Source organism: Phoca vitulina, unplaced genomic scaffold (genome assembly GCF_004348235.1).
Source record: "Phoca vitulina isolate PV1807 unplaced genomic scaffold, GSC_HSeal_1.0 scaffold57, whole genome shotgun sequence".
NCBI lineage: Eukaryota > Metazoa > Chordata > Mammalia > Carnivora > Phocidae > Phoca > Phoca vitulina.
In genome coordinates, this window is record NW_022589760.1 from 964268 (window position 1) to 981036 (window position 16769).

The 16769-nt window shown below is 41.7% G+C and overlaps 1 protein-coding gene across 1 annotated transcript in view; it reads left to right on the forward strand.

Moving 5' to 3' along the window:
* TRMT2B (tRNA methyltransferase 2 homolog B) overlaps positions 1–13133 on the forward strand; it is a 35611-nt gene extending 22478 nt beyond the window's left edge. The window contains 7 exon segments of the mRNA XM_032390084.1: positions 1869–2005; positions 4231–4335; positions 4865–5079; positions 5443–5544; positions 6342–6461; positions 6911–7010; positions 12991–13133. Coding sequence (XP_032245975.1) covers positions 1869–2005; positions 4231–4335; positions 4865–5079; positions 5443–5544; positions 6342–6461; positions 6911–7010; positions 12991–13117 — 906 coding nt within the window. The 3' untranslated portion in view covers positions 13118–13133.
* Positions 13134–16769: the final 3636 nt, after the last annotated feature.

The following is a 16769-nucleotide window of genomic DNA, read 5'->3' on the forward strand; positions in this document are numbered from 1 at the left end:
CCCTAATTTTAAACCCATTTCAGCATTGACCCTAAATCCCAAGCCTTATCTGAATATCATCTAAATCAAATGTGGATGAGACTCAAGGCATAATTCATCCTAAGGCAAAAATCTTCAAGGGCACCTGGGTGGCTCAGTGGGTTAAGTGTCTGCCTTCGGCTCGGGTCATGATCTCAGGGTCCTGGGATCGAGCCCCTTGTAGGGCTGCCTGCTCCGTGGGGAGCCTGCTTCTCCTTCTCCCTCTGCCCCTCCCCCTGCTCATGCTCACACTCTCTCTCTCTGAAATAAATAAAATCTTAAAAAAAAAATCTTCAGCTGTGAACCTGTGAAACCATTACAAGTTATCTGCTTCCAAAGTACAATGGTGGGACAGACAATAGGGTGAACATTCCCATTCCAAAAGGGAGCAATTGGAAAGAGGAGAGGTATCATAGGTTCCAAGCAAGTTTGAAACCTAGCAGGGCAAATGCCATTAGATTTTAAGGCTCAAGAGTTACCCTCTTTGGCTTGATGCTCTGTCCTTTGGCCCATTGGTGTGGCAGGTTCATGCTTCAGGCCCTGGACATTGGCAGTCTGGCCCACTGAAACTGAGGATACAACCTTGCCCCCCTGGGGCCTGTCCCCTCTGGGCCAATAGTGGTAGCAGCCGTCCTGCTGATCTCTGAATTGCCTTGGGGTCATTCGTCTCTTTTCTTGAAGGATAACACCTGTTGGCAGTCAGATAGGTCTATTGTCCTGTCCTGTGGAATCCCAGAAGTCTGATAGCCTTCCTTGTCTCTGTCCCCTTTAGTCAAAGCTGACGGTGTTTCTGTTGATAAAACTTCATCTCTATTCCTGACTTCTGCTGAGATGGCTGATTGGATCCATGAGTCACACCTGTAATCACTTTATCAAAGGGATTGTCCAGCCAGACCTCGGTTTTGCCTCCTGAACATGCTTTCATATTATATGGATAGTCTGAGATTTTTCCAAACCTTCAAGTTCCGGTTCCTTTTTGCTTAACAATTCATTCTTCAATGTATCTTTCTCCTCTCCATACATTTTACTATGAGCAGCAAGCAGAAACCAGGCCACACCTTCAACACTGCTTAGAAATCTCCTTAGCTAAATATCCAGGTTCAGCACTTAGAATTTTTACCTTCCACCCAACACTAGGACACCATTCGTCCAAGTTCTTTTTTGCTTTATAACAATCAACTTTTGTCTAGTTCCCAACAGCATGCTCCTCATTTCTTTCTGAGATCTCACCAGAATCACCTCTAATATCCATATTCCTGCCCATAGTCTCTTCAAGGCAATCTAGGCTTTTTCTAGCCTGCGCCTCAAAACGCTTCCAGTCTTTACCCATTCCCAGTTTTAAAGCCACTTCTGTATTTTTAGGTATTTGTTACAGCAGCATGCCACTTCTTGGTACCAAAATCTGTATCCGTCTACTAGGTACATAACAAAGTACTGCAGACTGCGTGGCTTAAACAACAGAAATGTATTTTCTCACAGTTCTGAAGGCTAGACGTCCTAGATAGATGTTGGCAAGTTTGGTTTCTTCCGAGGCCTGCCTCCTTGGCTTGTAGGTGGCCATCTTCTGTGTCTTCACATGATCTTTCCTCTGTTTGGGCGTCCCTGGTGTCTCTGTGTGTGTCCCAATTTTCTCTTTCTTAAAAGGACACCAATCAGGGGCCTCATTTTAATTTAATCACCTCTTTAAAGACCTTATCTCCACATATGGTCACATTCTGAGGTACTGGGGGTAAGGCTTCAACATATGCATGGGGCTGGATGCAATTTAGCCCATAACAATCACTCAGCATGAATAATCAGCTGTGAAACTTGTTAGATTTGTCTGCATAACAATACTGTTTTCTTCCTAGTACTATGAAGTATTCCTTCCACAGTCCCCAATGGAGCCCTGCCTTCTGTTCCATGAAGGTGGGTACTGGCGTGAGCTCATAGTCCGCACGAATAGCCAAGGGCACACAATGGCCATCATCACTTTCCATCCCCAGGATGGAATAAGGGGTGGCTTCCGTAGCAGCTCTTGTTTTCACTATCCTGCAGTTGGTTTTGGAAGTTTCAGGGTAGATAGCAGAAATTACACATCCACAGAATATTTGTATGGGTTGGGAAGAGGGGTCGAGGGTGAGGAGGAGATAGCGAGGTACTCTAACCACGCTGCTGGCATAATCAAATCACAGAGACTGAGGTGACGTTACCAAGTTAATTATCATGTGAGGACTCCCAAGTATTTTCACAAGAACTTGGCCCGTGGAAGTTGGTAGGTACTCTACTGACTCTAAAAGCCGATTCAATAGAGAGGAGAATATAGTCAGAATTTCATAACTCAAATAATACTTTACATTTGTAATTCACTTAGGGCTTTGAAACATTCCCATGTTAAAATATTCCTGTACTTAATGTGATCATCTCAACCCCCAGGACCCTGGGATCACGACCTGAGCTGAAGGCAGATGCTTAACGACTGAGCCACCCAGGCGCCTCTCAAAGTAGATTCTAAGGCAGCAGGTATTACTAGAGATAAAAGAGAAGACTTAATAAAGGTAGAAGGTTCAATTTAAAAGGAAAATACAACAATTTAAAATTACGTACACCTAATAACTGACAGAACTACAGGAAAATACACAATGCTACTTTAATGGGAGATGCAGTAAATAATGGTGAGCACAGACAATGATAAAATACATTAGTAAGTTTAATCTACATATGTAAAAAAACCCCATTTATTTATTTATTTATTTATTTATTTATTTTAATTCCAGTGTAGTTAACATACAGAGTTATATTAGGCCAGGTATACAATATAGTGATTCAACAATTCTATACATCACACGGTGCTCATCGTGACAAGTGCACTCCTTAATCCCCATCACCTACTTCACCCATCTCCCCACCCACCTCCCCTCTGGTAACCATCAGATTGTTCTCTGTAGTTAAGAGTCTGTTTCTTGGTTTGTATCTCTCTTTTTTTCCCTTGTTCATTTGCTTTGTTTCTTAAATGCCACATATGAGTGAAATCATATGGTATTTGTCTTTCTCTGACTGACTTATTTCACTTAGCATTTATACTGCCTAGCTCCATCCATGTTGTTGCAAATGGCAAGATTTCATTCTTTTTTATGGATGAATAGTATCCCCCTGTATATATATACCACCTCTTCTTTTATCCATTCATCTGTTGATGGACACTTGGGCTGCTTCCATAATTTGGCTATTGTAAATAATGATGCTATAAACATCAGGGTGCATGTATCCCTTTGAATTAGTGTTCTTGAATTTAAAGAAATGGGCAGAAGACATGAACAGATTGTCTCCAAAGAAGACATACAGATGGCTAGCAGACACATGAAAAAATGCTCAACATCACTCATCATCAGGGAAGTGCAAGTGAAAACCACAATGCGATATCACCTCACACCTGTCGGAATGGCTAAAATCAAAAATACAAGAAACAACAAGTGTTGGCGAGGATGTGGAGAAAAGGGAACCCTTCTGCACTGTTGGTAGGAATACACTGGTATGGCCAGTGTGGAAAACAGTATGGAGGGTCCTCAAAAAGTTAAAAATAGAACTACCCTATGATCCAGTAATCGAACTACTGGGTATTTATCCCCCAAATACAATTCGTGGCCTTTTAACTCTAGAGCTCCAGCATAGTTTATTGTGATCTGTCCTGTGTCAAGCTAATGTTTAGGCTCTCTGCAGTGATGTAAGAATTTTAAAATGTTCTGAATTCAAAGAAAGAATTTAGTTACCCTGATCATTCCCTCCCATGCCGTCTTTCTTTTCTTTGAGGACTCACATCTTTGAGGTGGTATTTGAGTGGGTGGTTGGGATATTTGAAGTGGAGAGGCATAAAGGGAGTTGAAAAGTTATTGCTTTTCATAATGAGGCAAAAACTTAGTTTAGTTCCTTGTTTACAATAGGAATAACTCTCACATTTTCTTTAGAAGACTATTAAGGAGGCTCAAATTGGAGAAAGCACCATGTCTACTGTATAGGATTTGTCAAAAGCTGATAAGTAAAGCAATGCTTCTGCTGAGATGTGTAAATAGTGTATTTTTTGTCATGTAGAACATTGCTTTATGTTAAGTGTTATTTATAATAGGATTTGAGAAAGGTGCCTTCTTGTCTGACTACTGCAAGGCTGATTATTATTGTAGAGCTTGGAGAGAAAATTTGTCAGAGATGAGTCTGTGCTTGACTCCTGATTTTGTGATCTGGGCAGGAGGAGCTCAGTGTTCAGAAGGAGGCTGTCAAGAAGTTTTTCACCACTGGGCCAGGAGCAGTCTGTGACTTGACATCACTTTACTTCCAGGAAAGGTAAACCTGGGGTAGCCAGACAGCAAGCAGGGTGGCTTGCCATATTCTGAGCTGTGGCTTTGCTGAGGCAGGGCTGCTGACTGTGGGGGAACTGGGCTAAGTGATACCGGCCCCTGTACACCAGCCAGGTCCCGGAACCCAGGCCAAATTTAGATGAGAGGGTATCTGCATATACCTCCATCCCCCGAGAGGGAATTCTTCCAGACCTTTCAGGGCCATGCCGTGGGGGCCGTGTCTCCTGGCTGAGATGCTGCCCACTCTCCCCTACCCCCCGCAAACCAGTAGAGATGGAATGGTCTGCTATTCCAAACTGCTTTTTTAAAAATTCTTTTCCAGGGGCACCTGGGTGGCTCAGTTGGTTAAGAGTCTGCCTTCGGCTCAGGTCATGCTCCCAGGGTCCTGGGATCGAGCCCCGCGTTGGGCTCTCTGCTCAGCGGGGAGTCTGCTTCTCCCTCTCCCTCTGCCCCCTGCTTGTGCTCTGTCTCTCAAATGAATACATAAAACCTTTTAAAAAAAAATTATTTTCCAGCACTATGACGTGTTGCAGCCATCAGCAGTCCCCCTGTCAGCTCCTATTTGGGGAACCCCACCTCTTTGAAGATCTCCTGGGCTTGAAGATCCACATCTCTCCAGATGCCTTTTTCCAGATCAACACTGCTGGTGCAGAGGTGCTATATCGGACAGTGCGGGAGCTGAGCGGAGTGAACTCTAACACCATCCTCCTTAATATCTGCTGTGGAACTGGCAAGTGGCGGCCCAGGGCAGAATCTACATGCTACTTAGCTTCCATCTACCCAGCACCCAGGGCTCAAGTGGGGAGGCGATGGTGGGTGGTGCAGGCATACCATCATTGGTTTAAAATCTTAAAATAGGGACGCCTGGGTGGCTTAGTCGGTTAAGGCTCTGCCGTCAGCTCCGGTCATGATCCCAGGGTCCTGGGATCGAGCCCCACATTGGGCTCTCTGCTCAGTGGAGAGCCTGCTTCTCCCTCTCCCTCTGCTGCTCCCCCTGCTTGTGCTCTCTCTCACACAAATAAATAAATAAATAAAATAAAATAAATAAAATAAAATCCTAAAATATCCTCCTCTTATCCTCTTCCTTCCTCAGGTGTGATTGGTGTTTCTCTGGCTCAGTATGCCTCGCAGGTCCTTGGGATTGAGTTGGTGGAACAGGCAGTAGAAGACGCCAGGCAGACTGCAGCCTTCAATGGTACAGTGCTTGCATTCTGGAGAGAAATGAAGAGCTCCAGTTGCTTCTGTGCTCTGTAAAGCGTTGTGTGGGAAAGGGCATCGACTATACCCATGACTGTGCAGAGGGAGGGAGGGTGTCCTGGAGTGATTGGAGTTGGGTCCTGATGGTTTTCTAAAAGAGGTCCCAATAGCTAATCTCCCCCCCCCTTTTTTTTTCTATCCAGAAGAAGAGCCCGAGGCAGTGAACAGGCCTAGATGATAGGAAGAGAATTTGGCAAAACTTTGGATAATAAAGAAGAGGAGCCTTCTTGACATTAGACTCATGAGGCATTATAACATAATACAGTAGATTTCAAACAATTGTTAGCCACAAAACCTTTTCTTTGAACAAAATCGTATGCCAGACTACGATATAGAAAGCAGATCTCCTTGTTCTCTCTACCCTACCTCCAGACAACTCTTGAGGCTCTGAAAATCTCTAATGTAGCAGAAAGAGCACTTGAGTAAAAGTCAAGGTTTTCTTCTTGGTATAGGTACTTGTGTGCTATGTGTCACTAAGTTTTAAAATAACATGTTCTAGTATCTCAAGCTGAAAGGCCTACTGAGATATTGCAAAGGAAAATGTGTTGGCAACAATGAGGCAGGTCCAAAAGCGTTTTTTTCCTTGTTACTCGGTGGTATGCCAGACCCAAAGGGAAGATGGCAGAGCCCTGGCTCCTGTACATTTCTGTAAAGCTGTAACTCTCCCTCCCTTGCCCCTTTCCTCACTGCTGGGCTTGAGTTTTGACTTCTGTCCTGGGGACCTCTCTTCTGCAGGCATCACCAACTCTGAATTCCACGCTGGTCGAGCAGAGAAGATTTTACCACAGCTACTAAAGTCAAAGGAAGATGGGCACTTCATTGTTGCTGTGGTGAACCCAGCCCGGGCGGGACTGCGTAAGAATGGATAGCTCTCCTGTTAACAGAACTAGTTGGGTGTTCTCATGATGTCCACCATCTTTAGTACCTTAATCCCATATGGTGCTAAGGGGGCTCCCAGTGGGCTGGCTCTGACCCTACTTCTCTATTCCTAACCAATCCTAGGTGCTAGCCAGTTGGTAGTTTCTGATAACCCAGACCATGATAACTTAATTATATTAATAGCGGGGCACCTGGGTGGCTCAGTTGGTTAAGCGTCTGCCTTTGGCTCAGGTCATGATCCTAGGGTCCTGGGATCGAGCCCCACGTGGGGCTCCCTGTTCAGTGGGGAGCTTGCTTCTCCCTCTGCCCCTCCCCCCACTTGTGCGCTCTCTCTCTCTCTCTGTCTCTCTCTCGCTGTCTCTGTCTGAAATAAAATCTTTAAAACAAAAGTAATTATATTAATAGCAATGTGTTTCTTCCTTCAGACTATCAGGTGGTTCAAGCCATTCGAAACTGTAGGGCTATCCGCACACTGATTTTTGTTTCCTGCAAGCCCCATGGTGAAACCACAAGGAACATCATTGAGTGAGTCTTGACTTCTTTTTTTATTTTATTTTTTTAAAGATTTTATTTATTAAGAGAGAGAGCACGAGAAGTGGGGACAGATGGAGAGAGAGGAGAGGGAGAAGCAGACTCCCTGCTGAGCAGGGAGCCTGATGTGGGGCTCGATTCCAGGACCCCAGGATCACGACCTGAGCCGAAGGCAGCCACTTAACCAACTGAGCCACCCAGGCACCCCAATTGACTTCTTTTTTAAATTATTTTTTCCTGATTATCAAAGTAATCTGTACTTACTGTACAGATTTAGAAAACAGAGTAATATAAAGAGACAGAAAAAAGTCATTATACTACTATCAGCAGTTAGTTATAGGGCCAGGTCTCGGGTAAGGCAAGTAAAGCAACTCACTCTGGGTGCAAAATTTAGTAAGAGGGTGCATAAAATCTCAGTAATTAAGATATATTTATAATGCATCATTTTCAAAAATCAAAATTAGTCCCAAGAAAGCCATGGTGAAAAACACATTAAGATCTTTTTTTTAAAAGATTTTATTTATTTATTTGTGTGAGAGAGAGAGAGCCAGAGCGCACACAAGCAGGAGAAGTGGCAGGCAGAGGGAGAAGCAGGCTCCCTGCTGAGCAAGGAGCCTGATGCAGGACTCGATCCCAGGACCCTGGGATCATGACCCGAGCCGAAGGCAGCCGCGCAACCAACTGAGCCACCCAGGTGTCCCACATTAAGATCTTTTTTAAAAAAAGCAAGATCCACTCCTGTGCTTGCTAAACCCTGTCTCACTCACCTTACTCTGATCCTGGTCCTGGTTCCAATAAAGCTTTATTTAAAAAAAGCAGGGAACCAGTCTGCAGGTTATTTCCAATTTGATTTTCCAAAATATTGCATTAAAATATTATTTGTTTGATTACTGAGTTTTTTGGCACCCTCTTAAATTTTGCACCCAAGGTGAATTCCTCTTTCTTCACTCCAGTTCTGGCCCTGGTCACTTCTTTTTTAATTTTGAAAAGTTTTCTTCCTTCTCTCTGTCTCTCTCTTCCTCCTCCTCTCCCTCTTTCCCTCCTTCCCTCCCTCCCTCTCCCTTTTACATAAGCAATACAATTTGCAATATTTGAATAACATAGGTGGGTATGAAGTACAGGTGATATACCTGGATGAAATAAGTGAGAATTAAAAGTAAATGAATTGAACTCTCAAGTCAGTGATCTAGAAAAAAATAATAAACCTTAGAGGAGACTGAAGGGAAAAATTAATAATGTTAGGCAAAATCCAGAAATGAATGAATGAACTACCCAACAAAAAAAACCCTATAGACTTGACAAATAAGCAAGAAGATGTTATTAGAAGAAGAAAATAAAATAGATAAATAAATCTAATCAAGAATATAAAGGAATAAAACATAAAAATATAAAAAGTCTTAAATGAGAAAAAGCATAACTACAGCTATGAGGAAGTTTTTATTTATTTTATTTTATTTTTTTAAAGATTTTATTTATTTATTTGACAGAGACACAGCGAGATAGGGAACACAAGCAGGGGGAGTGGGAGAGGGAGAAGCAGGTTTCCCACCGAGCAGGGAGCCCGTTGGGGGCTCGATCCCAGGACCCTGAGATCATGACCTGAGCCGAAGGCAGACACTTAATGACTGAGCCACTCAGGCACCCCTATGAGGAAGTTTTTAAAAATTATAAGAAAGTATTTTGTACAACTTGCTCACAATACATTTAAAAACCTAGATGGGCAATTTTCTGGGAAAATGAAAATGGGTAATATTAATTGCAGAGGATATAGGTAAGCCTACACAGACCAGTAACCATGGAAAAGAATGGAGAAAGTTGTCAAAGAGCTTCTTTTTAAAAAAAAAAAAAAAAAGATTTTATTTATTTATTTGACGGAGAGGGACACAGTGAGAGAGGAAACACAAGCAGGGGGAGTGGGAGAGGGAGAAGCAGACTTCCCACTGAGCAGGGAGCCCGATGCAGGGCTCGATCCCAGGACTCTGGGATCCTGACCTCAGCCGAAGGCAGACACCTAATGACTGAGCTACCCAGGTGCCCTGTCAAAGAGCTTCTACCCAAAATAAAAGCATGAGGCCCATGTGTTTTCACAGTCTTATTTCCTTGCCTATTCTTGCACATTTACCTCTTCCAGTTGTCCTTTATTTTAATTTTTGTTATACCGTTTAAAAATGTTTTTGAGTATATGATAAAGGGGGCACCTCACACCAATGGGAAAAAGATGGACTGTTCAATAAATGGTGATGGACAACTGGGTAGCCAGGGTGAAAAAAAAGTTGGATCTGTATCTCACACTGTATATACCAGGATAAATTACAAAGGAGTCAGAGATTGAAATCTAAACAGGGGAAACCATAAATGTACCCTAGGAAATCATAGAATTTCTTTATAATCCTGGAGTGCAGAAGCCCTTTCTAACTATGAAAATTCAAAAGCCATATAGTAAAAGGTAGTTAAGTTTGCTGACATAAAAAATAACTTCTCCCTTTGTTACACCATACACAGAAATGAATTCAAAATGGATCATAGAACTAAATGTAAGAGTTGAAACAGGAATAAATCTTTGTGACCTTGGGTTAGGCAAAGCTTTCTTAGATATGACATCAAAAACCCAACCAACAACAATAACAACAAAAAATATATGTATCAAATATGTGTGTATGTATAATTGGACATCATCAAAGTTAAAAAAACTTTTGTGCTGCAAATGATACTATCAAGAAATGAAAAGACAACTAATAGAATGGGAGAAAATATTTGCAAATCATTCATCTAATAAGGAACAGGTATCCAGAAGCCAGGCACAAAGGGCCACATCTTGTATGATTCCATTTATAGGAAATGTCCAGACTAGGTAGATCTCAAAAGACAGAGTAGATTTATGGTTGCCTAGGGCTGAGCATTGGAGGGTTGCAGAGAAGTGGGGAGTGAGGGCTAAGGAGGGTGTGATACCTTCTTGGGTTAATGAAAATATTCCAAAATTGATTGTTCTGATAGATGGACAACTCTGAGTATACTAAAAAGCACTGAACAGTATAAATGAGTGAGCTATATGGTATGTGAATTATCTCTCAATAAAACCATTAAAAAAATCAATAACTTGCATGATAAAAAGCACCAAAATCAAAGATAGGAGACAATATACAAACTGGAAAAATATTTGTAGTTTATATCATAAAAGAGTTTTTTCCTTAATTTATAACAAACTCCTAGAGATTGATTTAAAAAAATGACATATCTGATGAAAGGTTAGTATCCGAAATGTATAAACAACTTATCTGGGATGCCTGGGTGGCTCAGTCAGTTGGGCGTCTGTCTTTGGCTCAGGTCATGATCCCAGGGTCCTGGGTTCGAGCCCCGCATCGGGCTCCCTGCTCAGTGGGGAGCCTGCTTCTCCCTCTCCCTCTGCCTGTTGCCTCCCCTGCTTGTGCTCGCTCTCTCTCTCTCTGACAAATGGATAAATACAATATTTAAAGAAAAAACTTATCAAACTCCCAAAAAACAAAAATCCAGTTAAGAAATGGGCAGAAGACATGAATAGACATTTTTTCAAAGAAGACATGCAGATGGCCAACAGACACATGAAAAGATGCTTAACATCACTCATCAGCACGGAAATGCAAATCAAAACTGCAATGAGATATTACCTCACTCCTGTCAGAATGGCTAAAATTAACAACACAGGAAACAACAGATGTTGATGAGGATGCAGAGAAAGGGGAACCCTCTTACACTGTTGGTGGGAATGCAAGCTGGTGCAGCCACTCTGGAAAACATATGGAGGGTTCCTCAAAAACTGAAAAATAAAACTATCCTGTGATCCAGCAATTGCACTACTACAAAAGTAGTGATTTGAAGGGACAAATGCACCCTGATGTTTGTAGTAGCAATATCAACAATAGCCAAACTATGGAAAGAGCCCAAATGTCCATTGACCGATGAATGGATAAAGAAGTTCTGGTGTGTATATATATATGTGTATATATGTGTGTGTGTATATATGTGTGTGTGTATATATATATATATGTGTGTGTGTGTGTATGTAATTTTTCTAATATAGGTCTTTCTTCTTAAGGTTAATATAAGATATTGTAAAGTTTTTATTGCTATTATGAATGGGATCTTTTTCTTTCTTTTTTTTTTTTTTTTAAAGATTTTTATTTATTTATTTGACAGAGAGAGAATGAGAGAGAAAGCACATGAGAGGGGGAGGGTCAGAGGGAGAAGCAGACTCCCTGCCGAGCAGGGAGCCCGATGCGGGACTCGATCCAGGGACTCCAGGATCATGACCTGAGCCGAAGGCAGTCGCTTAACCAACTGAGCCACCCAGGCGCCCTGAATGGGATCTTTTTCATTACTTTTTCTAAGTGGTTATTGCTAACCTTGTGTCCAGCTTCCTCATTCTTTTATTAGTTTTATTTGTTTTCTAGTTGATTTTCTTGCTTGGTAGCCGGCCATTTTCTTGGTAGCTGGCCATGTGACCACCATATCAAAACTGGTTTTGTCTCTCTCCTTCCAATACTTTCTTATTACACTGGATAAGAAAATGTTCCCTTGTAGGGGTGCCTAGGTGGCTCAGTCAGTTAAGCGTCTGCCTTCGGCTCAGGTCATGATCTCAGGGTCCTGGGATTGAGCCCTGCATCGGGCTCCCTGCTCAGCGGGAAGCCTGCTTCTCCCTCTCACTTTCCCTCTGTATATGCTCTCTCTCTCTCTTCCTCTCTCTCTCTCAAATAAATAAATAAAATCTTTAAAAATTTTTTTTTAAAAAATGTTCCATGGTAGAAGCAATAGTGAATATCTTGCCTTGTTCTGATTTCAGTGGGACAGTGCTATTTAAACTGTTGAGAGTCAGCCAGGGAAACAAGAACTCTTCTGCTTTGTTGGTTTGAGAGTAAATTGGTACAACCTTTTTTAGAACAGTTTAGTGGTACATGTCTTAGGGCCTTACAAACATATAAGCCCTTCACCTCAGCCATTCTACTAAACAACTAAAAATGTGTGCAAAGATATAACTATTAAGGATATTCATGGAGGGACTTTTTGAAATAGTAAAGTGTTAGAAACAGCTTAAATTTCCAATCACAAGGGATTAGATAAATAAACTATGGTACACACGTTTAATGAAATACCATATAGCCAATAAATGTGAGGTAGACTGACATATAGTGGACAGATGGATATGATCTCTGATGAACTGAAGAAACTAGTTGTAAAGCAGTATGCACAATATGTAGTGTGACTCCATTTTAAGAAGCCAATTTAAATATACATATTTAGAAAGATATATCCTGAGAAGTTAGCAGTGGTTCTCCTTGGTGAGTTTATAGGTGAATTTTTGTGCTTATTTTTGCTGGACTGCCTTTGAAATAAGCGAAATGAGTAATCTTTGAAAAATTTCAATAGAATAATCCAGTAATATTTGTTAATTAATTACCTTTCATGTACAAATCATACAGAAACATATATGACTTAGGCTGCTTGCTCTATTCACTATTGAACTCTGGTTCACAAACTGGGAACACAGAGATGAATAATAAACAGTTTTTGCCTCGTTTCCACCCTTGAAAAAATTATACTCCACTGAGGAAGATGGTTAAAAAAAACCCAAGTAGTTACATTAAATATGGTAAATGGTGTTATAGAGAGAAACATAGCGGACTGTTGGAACACAGGGAAGGGCTTAATTTTTTTTAAAGATTTTGTTCATTTATTTGACAGAGACAGAGAGAGAGAAAGAGGGAGAGAGCACACAAGCAGGGGGAGCAGCAGAGGGAGAGAGAGAAGCAGGCTGTCCGCTGAGCAGGGAGCCCGATGCGGGACTCGATCCCAGGACCCTGAGATCATGACCCGAGCCGAAGGCAGACGCCTAAGCAACTGAGCCACCCAGGTGCCCTGGAAAGGCTTAATTTTTAAGAAGTGGTGTTCGTATAGGTTCTCCTTGGTATCTAGGAACTAATATTATGATCTGTTTCTCCAGGCTGTGCTGTCCTCCAGACTCTGCTAAGAAGCTTGTTGGTGAGCCTTTTGTCCTGAGAAAAGCTGTGCCTGTGGATCTCTTCCCCCACATCCTACACTGTGAGCTGGTGCTCCTCTTCACTCGATAAGCAGCCTCCTACGGGACTGCAGGTTGTTTATTTTTTATTTTTTAAAGATTTTATTTACTTGAGGGAGAGCGAGTGAGCACAAGTGGGGTCAGCAGCAGAGGGAGAGGGAGAAGCAGACTCCCCGCTGAGCAGGGAGCCCGATGCAGGGCTCGATCCCAGGACCCTGAGATCATGACCTGAGCCAAAGGCAGACGCTTAACCGACTGAGCCACCCAGGCGCCCCTGCAGGTTGTTTATTAAGGCTGGAATTTTAGTACCTTCCAGGTCTGGCATCTTGCTACATTGCAGATCCTGAGAGCATTATTGGAGAAACCAACCTTTGGATCTCAAGCAGGAAGAATATACAGGTGCCCCTTGAACAACACGGGTTAGGGCTGCTGACCCCCCTACACAGTCGAAAATCTACCTGTAACTTTTGACTCCTCAAAAACTTAACTGCTATTAGCCTGCTGTTGACTGGAAGCCTTGCTGATAATAGAACCAGTGAATTAACACAGATTTTGTATGTCACATGTATTATATACTGTATTCTTACAAGAAAGGAAGCTAGAGAGAATAAAATGTTATTGAGAAAATACATTTGCTGTATGGTATTTATTGAAAAAAAATCCGTGTGTAAGTCCATCTGCACAGTTCAAACCTGTGTTGTTCAAGGGTCAACTATAGCAGGCCTATCTGATACAGATTTATAACCTTAGTTTTCAGGTTCCCTTGCTCTCACAGATGTTGGCTTGGTTGTGGCCACTCCTCGGCCCTAGATCTAGACTGTTCTTTCCTATTGCTGTCAGCCTGTCATGGCTCCCTTGGTCCTAGTTCAGTCTAATCTCCTCTGTCTGACTCTGTGGTGTGGAGACAATATAACTAAGCTTTTCTCTGCAGCTGGTAGTAATAACACATTGACTTGGGTCTCTGTATTTGCTGAGAGATTTTGGTAGATATGTTCTGCATTCCTTAAGTGGCCAAGGATTAGAACTAGAAACAAATCTAGCTTTTTTAATAAAAAGCAGCGTAAACTATAATGTGATTGCAGGGTGACTGCGTGATCTCAGAGCTTCATCCCTTTGGGTTTTCTAGGCTTTGAAGTTCTAGAATACCCTTTAAAAATGGTAGGAACAATAGCACCAATCAGCTCTCACCTATGGAAGGAGAATTGGTTATAGGAGAGACACTGTGGGAAAGAAGATCTTCAAAGAAGAGACTGAATACCTGTAACTGTGCTATGTAGTATGGACGCAGAAAGCTCCACAATCCCCTAATGATCCAGTATATAATAAACTGGATATGGAAACTGACATCCTCTAGTCCATGATTTCTTCAGCTCTGGAGTTGTCCTTGGTTACCTGTCCAACAATTTAGATTGTGTTTTAAATCTTTTAACAGCCTAAAGACATGTACAAAAATCTGATTTATAAAATGATATTGGGTCAACTGGTATTTTTCTCGATCCTAAATACTTATGGAGAAGCCTCCTTCTCAGAAAAAAATGTGGCCATTAAAGCTACTACATACATATCCATTTAAAAAATGCTAGAAGGAAATAATGTAAAGTGATAAAAAAAAAAAAGTGTTGACTTATGGCAGTCTGATAAGTTTTATTTTCATTTCCCTATTTTCATTTTATGTAATGGGAAAGTGACTTTTCTCTTTTGTTCCTCATATCTGTAAATGGCAAAACTGTCTATTAGTTACCAAAGCCAGAAACCAGAGTTAGGTCTCTCAGTCTCATACCAACTGCCTACAAAGGGGGTTCCACCTGGATATCTTCTGGGTACTCCAAATTCAACATATCTAATGTTGCATGCTTCATATCTCTCCCCCAAACTTGTTCTTGCTCCTGTATTCCCAGTCTTGATGAATATGCTAATCTACTCAGTCACTCAAGCCAAAAGCTTGGGAATTATATCTGAGTCCTTCTTCTCTATCTCCTTCTCCCATCCAACATATCACAAGTCTCCATCCCTGTAGTTTACCATCGTTTCTTACCACATTATTGCTCAAAAGGCCATCTTCTTTTTTTAAAGATTTTATTTATTTATTTATTTGAGAGAGAGAGAGAGAGAGCACAAGCAGGGGGAGGGGCAGAGGCAGAGGGAGAAGCAGGCTCCCCGCTGAGCAGGGAGCCCAATGTGGGGCTCGATCATGACCTGAGCTGAAGGCAGATGCTTAACTGACTGAGCCACCCAGGTGCCCCTCAAAAAGCCATCTTCTTAACTGATGCTGCGGTATCCACTCTTGCCCCCATCCATTCCATTCTTTATAGCCATAGTGAGTTTTCTAAAATGCCAGTGTCATTATGTTTCTCCAGTGCTTAAAATCTGTCATTGGCTTCTTACTGCTTTTAAAAAGTCCAAAATTCTTTTTTTTTAAATGATTTTATTTATTTATTTATTTGAGAGAGTGAGAGAGAGCATGAGCTTGGGGTAGGGGCAGAGGGGAAGGGAGCAGACTCCTCGCTGAGTAGGGAGCCTGACTCGGGCTGTGACCCCAGGACCCCGAGACCACGACCTGAGCCGAAGGCAGACACCCAACCGACTGAGCCACTCAGATGCCCCAAAAAGTCCAAAATTCTTGATGCACCCTCAATACCCCTTCATAATCTGGACAGCCTTATTTTTCTATGCATTAAATTCCTTTTCCTGGAAAAGATAAATTTCTTCCATTCTGGTCCTTTTCATACTCTGTTCCTCAGCTTGGAATGCACTTTTCATTACCTCTTCTGGCTAATTTTACTTATCTTTCTGTTTTTAACTTAGATACTCCCCTAGGAATATAGAATTGGTTGTATAATCAGCTTCCTGCTAATTTTGTTAGTGTTATTATCTTGTAAGATGATTTTAGAATCATGCTTCTGTCATCTTTATCATGAAAACTTTCAAATTACAAGAAAGTTGAAAGAATAGCGCAACGAACATCAATATATTCACCAAGATTCAGCAAATGTTAATATTTTGCCATATTTACTTTATCTGTGTATCTGCTCTTTGGTAAACTATTTGAAAGTAAGTTGTAGACATGCCATTTCACCTTTAATCCCTCAGCATACATCTTCTAAGCAGGACCTTTTTCTTTTTTTTTTTTTTTTTTTTTTTAAAGATTTATTTATTTATCTGAGAGAGCGAGAATGAGAGAGAGAGAGTACATGAGAGTGGGGAGGGTTAGAGGGAGAAGCAGGCTCCCCGCTGAGCAGGGAGCCCGATGCGGGACTCGATCCAGGGACTCCAGGATCATGACCTGAGCCGAAGGCAGTCGCTTAACCAACTGAGCCACCCAGGCGCCCCATAAGCAGGACCTTTTTCTATGTAACTCTATGGTACATGATACCATAAGCACAGCTAAAAGAAATTAACAGTACCTCACTGATCTTCACAAATATTATCTAATATCTAATCCAGTGCTTCTTGAAGTATGGTTTGCAGACCGCTTGATGGTACACAGGGAGATAAGGAGCTTGGACCATAGTATATCAGTGAACCACATACTTCACTGAGAAAGTATGTCACAAAAAAAAGCTGAATAAAACAATGTGCTTAGTGACATAGTTCATTTACATCTATGGGCTGGCTGAGTAGCACTGCTCTGTATTCACATTTCCCCAGCTATCTCCTAAATGTCTTTTTTTAGATTATTTATTTATTTATTTATTTATTAGAGA